Source organism: Haliaeetus leucocephalus, unplaced genomic scaffold (genome assembly GCF_000737465.1).
Source record: "Haliaeetus leucocephalus isolate CR32 unplaced genomic scaffold, Haliaeetus_leucocephalus-4.0 Scaffold932, whole genome shotgun sequence".
NCBI classification, from domain to species: Eukaryota; Metazoa; Chordata; class Aves; order Accipitriformes; family Accipitridae; genus Haliaeetus; species Haliaeetus leucocephalus.
The window spans coordinates 2,995,324-3,005,573 of record NW_010973368.1 but is presented as its reverse complement, the minus strand read 5'-3'; the positions used below and the strand labels follow the sequence as shown (position 1 = coordinate 3,005,573).

Sequence of the window (10,250 nt, the reverse complement as noted above, 5' to 3'; positions counted from 1 at the left end):
TACACTAAAATAAGCTTACATGTAACTTCCATTCCAAAAATCTTTCTAGGACTTCCTGGTCTGCAGTTTGGCATATGAGATAAGAGAATTCTCTTCCTGCCAAGACACCACAGAATATAGCAGTGTTTCATATTCAGTTAACAGGCATTAAAGCCTATAAAGAACAATTTTGGATACAGAGCTTCTAAGGTAGTCACCTGCAATTACGATTCATGCTTTAAAAGTAGAAAGACTAAGATAATATACCTGTGTTATAGAAAACATCATAGGCATTGGGAATAGTCTACAAAGCCACATTTATTTGCACATGTACAGAACAGAGCAACAGATGTTATTGTTTTCCATACAAAATTATATAAAAACAGTATTCACCTTCATAGATAACACCATACCACTTTAAGTTGTATTAAATACATTCAGAAAGCATTCTTGCACGCACACAACATTAGTATTAGGTAGTCCCAGGTAACTCCCACACTGCAATGTAATTATTCCTAGTGGCATGAAGGGATCAAAGATTAGTCTGCAACTAAAATAAAGAGAATCCTGGTTGAGAAGCAAGCTGAAGTCTTTCCTCCACTGGCCATCAAAGCAAGGAACATCATTAAACAGATTAACTGTCTCCAGAACAGAGATGTAAGTATTATCAAAGCACCTGCAGAAGGCAGGTAAGAGTGGTATTCCAGACTGACTTGAGCTATCTTGGCCAGTGTTAACATTCCCATTTAATCACTGCTTGCCTATGGATAGGAAAAAGTTTTATAAAAATGGAAGATAGAATTGAGTCAGAGCTTGTGATTACAGAAGAAAACAAAAAGTATAGATCTAAATCAATTACTTTTGCTTCCTACCCAGCACTGGAGAGATTACTCCATTTACTGGGTCTTAAGATTCCCATTCTTGCAAGGAATAGAGGGGAAAAGCAAAATTTTACGTTTCCTGCAACACTGCCTCCCTAAATATGATCTAAAAGGGGAATTTAATTGTCAACAGGACATCTCAAACAATTTATTTAAAACGCACATTTATTTCTACAAAAAAAAGTGTATGATACAGAAGAAGTGATCACACCTACTTAAAGGTTTACCTATTAAAATATACAGAGGATCTTAATGAGTACAGGATATTTAAAAAAAGATGCAAAGGAGTGTTAATCTTTTATTTTTACATTTTCAGGAACTTCACATAATTTTGGTAAGTAACCTTTTACAAAATTATGTAAAAAGTACAAGAATGCCTGGTAAACAGTCTGCATTTTTCCAAAAGATTTTTTACAGCATGCAATTCTTAAGGCAGCCTTCTCCTCCTCCTTACAAGGAATCCTTTCACTCAAATAATCTTCTGCTGCAAAGATTAGGCTAAGGAAGCTTGGGCTCTTCTGTTAACGCCTTTTGTCTTTCCTGTCTGATTTACGGTCTCTTTCACTCCGTGAAGTTCTCTTGCCTGACCGACTACTTTCTGATATAGACCTCTTCCTGTCAGATCTTGAACTTTTATCCTTTGAGCTTTTGGTATCTCTACTCCCACCTTTTGAGGACTTGTGACTTCTATCTACTCCTGAAGCATCCCTTCGCTTCCTGTCCGTACTCCTTCTGCGTTTTCTATCTCTGTTATGCCCTCTTCCTCGGCTTCGACTTCTACTTTCACTACTGCTAGAACTACTGCTGCTACTGTCCCTGCTAGTACTTCCACTTGTAGTGCTGCTGCTGGTGGAACTACTCCGACTGCTACTGCTGCCAGTGCTGGAACTACTTCCACTACTAGTACTGCTTGAAGTACTACTGCTACTACTGCTGCTGCTACTACGGCTATGACTCTTACCAGTTTTGTTCCCTGCCCTACCTCTGCTTCTACTCCTAGTCTTAGTCTTAATTTCTACACTCGGTGTCTGACTCTGCTCTGTCTGTGCCTCAACCACCTTTACAGACACCGCAGCATTTTCATCCTTGTCTGCCTGGGGCTCTGTATCCTGAGTGGACTGAGACAACTGAGGTGACTGTGGCAGTGGCACAGACTGTGGCTGGGATAGAGCCTCGGCCATAGGTTCTGGCTGAGTTTCTGGTGCCTTTTCCTGTTTTTCTTCAGGTTCAGCTTCAATTTCCGGTTTGATACCTTTCTCCTTCTCGGGAGAAGGAACATTACACACTTTTTCTGGCTGAGAATCACACTCTGTTTCTGGTTCCACTTCTTTGCCATTTTCATTTTCTACAGGTTCTACACTATCTGCCTCATTCATTTCAGCCACATCCTGCTCATTATCCACTGGCTGAATGTTTTCACTTTCCTCTTTTACAACTGTGACCTCTTCATGCTGACCATCCTGTTGCTTGTCATTTTCCCTCACCTCAGTAGTCTCTTCTACTTTAATCTCCATTTCATGTTTCTGTTCATCCTCTTCCTGTTCTTTCTCTGCATCGCTATGCCCTGAACCTATTTTTCCCTTTTCCTCCCCTACCTCCTCCATTTCTACATCATTGTGCTGATTACCTGTCTCCAACTCTTCCACCTGCTGAGCCGCCTTACCCTCTTCCTGCTCCTTGTTCTGTTCTTCCTTCTTTTCTTCATTCTGCACCTCCTGCTGTTCTTTTTCCTTCACAGATTGTCTTCTGGGCCTGGCCTCCATTTTGTTAATCTGCTCTGCAAATTCATTTCGCCTGCTTTCAAAGAGTGCTAGAGAATAAATGCATAAATAATAGTTTCAGATAATCTATGGACACTGAAATATATTTTCCCCTTAACTATGAGCTAATAAGTTATCAATTTGTTTTAACTTATAAATACTGCATCCTTATTCATTCTGAAGTAGCCAGCCACTCATGCATAATGAAAAAGACTGCTAGTTACCTTAAGAAAACAAGGCAAAGGGGATAGTCAGCTCAGCTGAGTATCAGAACAGTAAAGCCCTAAATCTAAACTAACAAAAAGAGGTTTTGACTTCATTAAAATCAATCCAACCAACAGTATATCAAAATAATACCTTAATTTCCTGCTATTTATATATTAACAAGGTTATACTTCCTAAGGTAAACAAAAGACAGTAAGAATCAGCAAAAAGCTGGTTAGGTATTAAGAAAGCTTAAATCATGTAAGCAATTCAGACAAGTGAGCTAGCTTCTCTTATCCCCCAGCCCCACACAATGAAGAAAAGCTTTTTAAGAAAAAAAACCAAAACCAATACATTCTCAGTTTAATAAAAAAGAACAGTAGGACTACCATCAACCGCAGTATTTTAAATTGTTTTCCAAAAGAAAAATATAGTCATCCTGTGAAACAGAAATGAACACACATTAAGGTAAAAAAAAATTCCCCAAAACCCAAAACCAAACCATCATAAAGTTCTAGTGCTGTGCTTTAGAAAAGGTTTCTCAAATCCTTCGTAAAAACTGCATTTCTTTGGGTCTCCAATCCACAGAATCTGCCTTTTCAAGAACTAAGTTGCTGCACTGGCATACATCTGGGTACTAAAGCTAATACAAAGGACTATGTTTTAAACACATACCTCTGAGATTATGCATACACCTCTGTTGTAAGAGAATCAAAGCACATCCAACATAAAAATAAGTCAGTGAAAGAGTAATGTTCACTTATGATGAACACCCAACGCAAGAACATACAGTTTGCCCTAATCATGAAATCTATGTATTTAAGCAGAGAAGCTTAAAAAGAAATTTGTACAGGAAACATCAAATGGAGGCAAGAACAAGGGCCTTCGTATCATAAAGACCACTTACCATTCATCTTTTTCTGCGACTCTTCCATCAACTTCTGCGTAGCAGGACACATTCTGCCAGGTATGTAGAATAAGTGGGGTTTTGTCTTAGTTCTTATGTATTTAATTATTTTAGCGTTATGTTCATTCCATTCTTCTTGCTGAGAAATGAAAGAAAATAACCTTAAGATACACAAGAATAGTTTAAACAAGAGAAAGATCAAGAGCAAAATTAAAACTCACCAACTGAGCAAGCTCAACCTTTTGCTCCAGTAACCGCAGCTCTGTCTGTTTAGCACGTCTTTCTTCAAACAGTTCTCGCCTTTCGTTTTCAACTTGCTTTCTTTCTTCCTCTGCCTGCACTTCAAGTTTTTGTTCAATTTCTTGTCGTCTCTTTTGCTAAGATAAATAAAGAAGGACCCTAAATATATTTTCTAAATCAAGAAAGTGTTCTAGTTTGGTCCAATTAAAATTTTGAATTATTTACACCATTAAAGGCATTCCTAAAAACACATCAAGAACTATCTCCTAAATTACAGGTAATGGAAGGAAAGAGTGTCATTGCTTGCTGACACCTAATTTTTTGAGGGTTAACTATAAAATTATGGGCCCCTGTGGATTTCTGTCTGCTTTCCTATCATTCAAATTACATTGTGAATACTTCCAGTATATTCATTGCTATTACATACATTACTATAATCCAGGAATGCCCTGCTTATATGTCCTAGACAGCCATGTGTTCAGATTGTACAATAGCTAATATGAAAATACAATTCAGTGCCTGGACAACAAAATAGCTGTGTCATAAAACTCCTCAGGCCTCTACTTCGATTTATAGTAAATTTTTATGTATGAAGACAACAATGCCTATACAAATTCTCAGAAAAAAATGTTGCAGAGAGCAGAAACTCCTCAAACTCTCTTTATGCAAACATATACTACTTGAAACAAGGACTTCCATGTTTCTAGACCATCCTAATCAATATTGTTTCTTGTTCTAAAGGCAAGCAGGCAACAGAGAACTTTGGTCCTTTCTCATGTGCTACATGACAAGTTAGATAGAACAGCAGGATATCCAAATACTGAATCTGAAAGTAATCAATACCAACACTGCAAGCCAGCTATGCTAACACTACACAGAAAAGGTTTTAAGTTTAAAGACTTTGTATCTGCTTCCACCAGACTGCTGCAAGTAGAACTTTCAAACACTGTTTTTAATCTCAAGGTTATTAGTATTAACTGAATAACCCATTTAGGGCAACAGTAAACAAATATCATACCGTCCACAATTTAAAAGGGCATACTAGGAATAAAGTTACCACCATCCTATACGCAGGTTTTTTGAAGTTACCACTAAGCTATGCAAAGCCTTCACTTCAGTACAATCACATATCCATTTATCAAAAAACAGGAATTCTTGTTATTTATATAGGGAGGGGGAAGCCACTTGTAGTCAAACAGATGGCATAATACAGCCATACATTTCTGTATATGTGGTTATAATTTAAACATCTGGAACACTTCAGGGTGGGCACTGCTTCAGCAATACTGAATCACCATTATTACAGAAGTAGCCTGTGACCTATTAAATAGTTACCTGATTAAATTCCATTTACTTTGAAATGATTCCCAAATAATGTAAACAAGAAAAAAAAAAGATAACTTTTTACATCCTTTTAAAATGTACAGCAATTAAAAAAGATCAACAAAACACTGCCTTTTCCCTCCTGCAGTGGTCAGAAATAGTGTTGTAAAGTCATGAAATTGTTAAGAATCCCTTTCCTGCCTCCCACCACTATTCCACTAAACTAAACCAAAAACCCACATGCACTCTTACCAATTTGTTGCACCTGCAACCTACACTGTGGGGAATTTTCATTCCTATTTGAAGTAGCTTAACCATACAATTTTGCTTTATTATTTACAATCTGATAGAACTAAAAATAAGTACCCTCTCAGTAGCAACTGTGGACTCCTGTTTAAATTTTTGAAGAGTGCCCATCAACAAGCCAAATATACGTCGATTCCTGAATAAAAACAAAAAGAAGTTTGAGATTCAGTTCAAGTACTGAGATTTTCATTTGCATAAAAATCAGAGAAACCTTCCACCTCAGAGATGTTTATTTTTAAAAGCTCAGTATTACTCAAGGCCATCAGCAATAGAACACATATTGACTGTGCCAACAGTCAAGGACATAATTTACAGTCACATATCATATTTTGCTTAAGAGTAAGACACAGCTCTTATCCATAACACAGCACAGTTAGCAGTGGGAAAATTGGAAGCCTGCACATTTTACATCTGGAAATAATGACACTAATGAAATATTAAAATAAATCCAAAAGCAGAGAGTACTAAAGAAAAGGTTGAGTAAATACAGTGTGAGCTATCAATAAGGCAGTGAACTGCAAGGTCATAGGGCTTTCTGAAAAACATACACCCCCCACCCTCCCACCCCACTCAGAGGATTAAGCAGAAATGGAGCCAGAAGGGAGTGAAAGCTTATCTGTCACAGTTTGCCTAAAAGTATCTTCTACAGTGAGACACTGTGCTATGAGATGAAACCAGAATTGCTCTCACCCAATTAAGTGTTGTTTTGAGAAAACTTATATAAGTAAAATTCTTCAAGGAATTCCCTTCTTCTGAACAAAAACTAATCTCTTGAATTTCACCTTTTCTTTCTTTCTATTTAATCCCAAATTAAACTTTTACAGCAAGAGGCAGACTCTCTTACTTGCCTTGAACTTTTACCCAATTAAGAGAAAAAGGAAACGCTACTGTCTTCGCTCAGTACCACTCTACTACAGTGGCACAAACCTGACACAGAAAAGTAAAGGTATATTAAACAGCAGAAATAGGAACAAATAAAGAATTGAGAGCTATAGATTACTCAAAGTGTACTAGTATATGAATGACAACTCAGAAGACACTAAGCAAAATCAAGAGTTCAATGGATGCTGTCCCCTTAAAGAGCCTCTTTCCACCACAAGTCACATAGATATCAATACTGGTTTTCTCTTCTCCCCGGAAGACTACTGAAGTGCAAAGCAGTAAAACTACAATTCTGATGAAACAAACTTTTAGTGCCTGAAGCTCTAGGAAGTCCACTAAGAATTTTTAAAGTGTTTCAGTGAGGAAAGCAGTTGGAAACTGGTGATGGAAGCAACAGCAGCCTGTTAGTGGTGTTGTAACTGTAGAAGTAGTAAGCAAAGTGCCTTTTCTGTGCTAATCGATCTGTGGTCCTTATCAGAGAAGCTCTCTATAGTTCTTTATTCCAGCTCCCATTCTCCTATTTATTTGAGGTATGGGTTTTTATTGCACCAGGTGAGCTGCAGACTGAAGTGGATGGAGTCCAAGAGGTTGGACACAGTTGCAAATTTGCTTTTCCAACACCTCTTCCCAACAGAACTGCACCTCAGCGATAACTTTTATGCGCCACCCTGGCACAAATATAATATAGGAAAAAGGAGATATACATAGGAAGAATCTAAAAAGCAGCAGGCAAAAGGAAGGTCAGACTGTACACACAATAATGAGTCTGAAAGTAATAAAAGAAACTCATGATGGAACTACTGCGTTAAAAAAAAAAAAGGGGGGGGACACCCACGCCCAAAAGCCTCCTTCAACCAACAAAATAAGTGATGTACCAAGACAGTTGTAACAGTCCAAAATGATAAGTAACCAATGAAGCTATATATATTTCTGTCTTACTCAAAGATGATCAGTTACAAAAGCACTAGCAAACGTATTCCTGTAGGTGGCCTGAGAAGCAGAACCCCTGTTGTGTGTGAACGATGTGTTGTTACCGTTGCGAAGTATTTAAGAGAATATTTTTTAAAATAAATTTTATACATTATGGTACCTCTTCAACATCATCTTTGATACATAATTGCATCTGTATAATACTTTTAAAATCTAAAGCTACTTCCTATGCCAGCACAAGGAAGTACCACGTTAGCACTTAAAAAGAGATTTCTGTATACCTTTGTTTTCCTTTCTCATCCATATTTTGATCTTGTATAAGGTCTCGACGTGTTCGCTCTTTGGAGGTAGCAACAACAGAAGATGGCAACGCTGGCTACAACAAAGAAAAACAAACTACTTTGTTCATGTTCCAGATAAGCTTCTTCCTGCACAGCTCCATTTATCATGTATTACCTTTTTAATGTCATCATCCTCTGCGTCGCTTTCTTGGCGTGATTCTCTTCTTGTCCGACGTTCTCCACCCAGCCTGAGGAAGAAAAAGCATTAGTGGTCACTAGAGAACATATATTTAGGACAGCATCTGTTCTAACACGAGAAAAATACAAGTCAGCATGTCTAGGCAGAAGAACAAACGCTTCCAGTAAAAATCTCCCCACTGGTCCAATGACCAGTAAGTAGCATTTTACAAACATAATCTACTGTTGGTAAAAATCAGTGAGAGGAAACAGTTTGAGTTTTAATACAACTGGCACAGTAAAGTAAACCAGAAGAGCCCACATTACTACCATATTTGACTTTTCAGAATACCTTTGGAATTTATTTCTTGTTTTTCATGTTTGCACTTTTCTTTTTCCAGAATCTCCAAAATGGCTACTGGTATAAGGGGATCGCGAGACAGATTTAAATGCATTAAGATACAAAGGTTGGTATGATTTTGCAAATGGGAAATGCTCTTTAAGTTACCTAGCCAAATACCTAGAAAACAGGTGAGGAGGGGCAGAGCACCTAGGACCTGAGAACTTGGATGAACTGAGGCTTTAACAAAGAACTAGGCAATGTGTTAAAAGTTATTTTCGTCTTTCACCTTCAGCTTTGTGGCACAGCACTTTACCACTGGTAAAGCTGTTTCACAGTATTCATTTTGTGTTAACTCCAAAATTCAAAGGCAAGCCTTGCTTTAGTCAAGGACTACCATTGCACACAAGTGCCTACAGAATGAAGCTCACTATAATCAGTCACATCTGACGGATCTGCATCCAGAAGTGAAAGCTCAAAATCTGAGTCTATTGTCACACTGTACACATCCAATTTATTTAACGGGAGATCTCAATCATAATTCAATTTGTGTCTACTATAAAACAAATCTGGGCTACTAAGCAGAATATAATATAGCAGACTGTAAACTAAGTAAAACAGAAAATTCCAAGAATCTTTGTATTGCTATACCTTTATATTACTGCTATAATCTTTATATTGCTATAAGGTATGAAAAACAAAGTTTCACCACAGTCAACTGCTATCATCCAAATATATTTCCAACCAGTCTTGAATATGTAATCTCTGAAGAAGACAGCGAAAGTCATCAGTTATTAACAGTTATTGAATCTAAGTATTTTAAATTTACCGTTATAAATTCTCATTCTGATAAAGCAAGTTCTCTGCATTAGTTTTTGCACCCACCTACTGGCTGCCCCTTCAAGATCCCTCTGTTTGGCTGGGGGTCCTCCTCCGCTATCCGAGAATCCACGCCTAAAAAGAAAAGACTTGTGATCTCAGAACAAGGTAGGTTAGCCCCAGGTCCAACTTAAGCCTGCATAATCAAACTGTATTTTGGCTTTGTGGTCATGACATAACAATCAATTTTAAAGCAGCTCTATCATCATTTACTCTTACTACCGCAATAAAGTGTTTAAACATACTACTTGTGGACCAACTAATTTAAAATTGAATTTCTGCACTTATTCAGTTGAGCAGCTACACTCAAACAAGGAGCCCCATTATGTTCAAGTGTTCATAGTTGCAGTAATTTTCAAGATGTACTACACGTCTTAATCAGCAATGTAATAGTGAAATTTGACAAAAAATCCACTACATACTCCATTAAAAAAGAACTACTGAAAAAAAATTGGCCTTTTCATTCTACTTGAGATGGGGGTGGTGGTGTAGGAAAACCCACAACAAAACACTAGTGGTTTTACCTACATGTTTTAAAACTCCTGTTGACTTCAACTCTTTCTATTCTTCTTGGAAAACCTACCAGCTTCTTAATTACCGAGAGACCAATTTTGGACGATGTCAAACAGATAAAGTCCCAGATACCAGACAACACCTCCCTTAACTTTGATGCCCCCCCCTTATTTTTCAGACTAATGGCTGAAAGGGTTAGGGAAAACCACCAGTTTAAACCTGTTGTAACTCAGAATGAGAAGATACTTCAAGTGTCAGGCTGTGACATAAAACCCCATATGCCCTGTAGGCCAGCTGTGGTGCCTGCCTACTGAAACAGCAGTATGATGAGCAACGGGGTCCGACGAGAAATATCAAACACCCCGGTGTAAGGACAGCAAACCAATGCCAGCGTAAAGGGCAGAGGAACCCCCCCGCCCGTTTCTGCGGCTCCTTACCTTAGCAATAAGCTCCCACGCCCTCTACCTCCACCAGGGCCTGTGAGGGCTAACAGTCTGTTTTGAGGGGGCCTGCAAGAGACAGCGGGCGCTGTTAACAGTACCTGCCCCCCCCCGCCCCAGCCGCTGCAGCTCGCCTCCCCGGGGCGCTGCAGCTCGCCCAGCCAGAGGTGCCCGCAGCCATCACCATTCCCTCACGCACCCCACGGTC

General features: G+C 38.5%; 1 protein-coding gene across 1 annotated transcript in view; it reads right to left on the bottom strand.

Moving 5' to 3' along the window:
• Positions 1-279: 279 nt before the first annotated feature.
• Positions 280-10,250, bottom strand: part of PNN (pinin, desmosome associated protein) — a 10,458-nt gene continuing 487 nt past the window's right edge. The window contains exons 2-9 of the mRNA XM_010583675.1: positions 10,040-10,111; positions 9,096-9,164; positions 7,869-7,941; positions 7,694-7,788; positions 5,661-5,736; positions 3,953-4,108; positions 3,732-3,870; positions 280-2,670 (exon numbers count right to left, since the gene is read on the bottom strand). Coding sequence (XP_010581977.1) covers positions 1,382-2,670; positions 3,732-3,870; positions 3,953-4,108; positions 5,661-5,736; positions 7,694-7,788; positions 7,869-7,941; positions 9,096-9,164; positions 10,040-10,111 — 1,969 coding nt within the window. The 3' untranslated portion in view covers positions 280-1,381. The remainder of the gene's footprint in view (positions 2,671-3,731; positions 3,871-3,952; positions 4,109-5,660; positions 5,737-7,693; positions 7,789-7,868; positions 7,942-9,095; positions 9,165-10,039; positions 10,112-10,250) is intronic.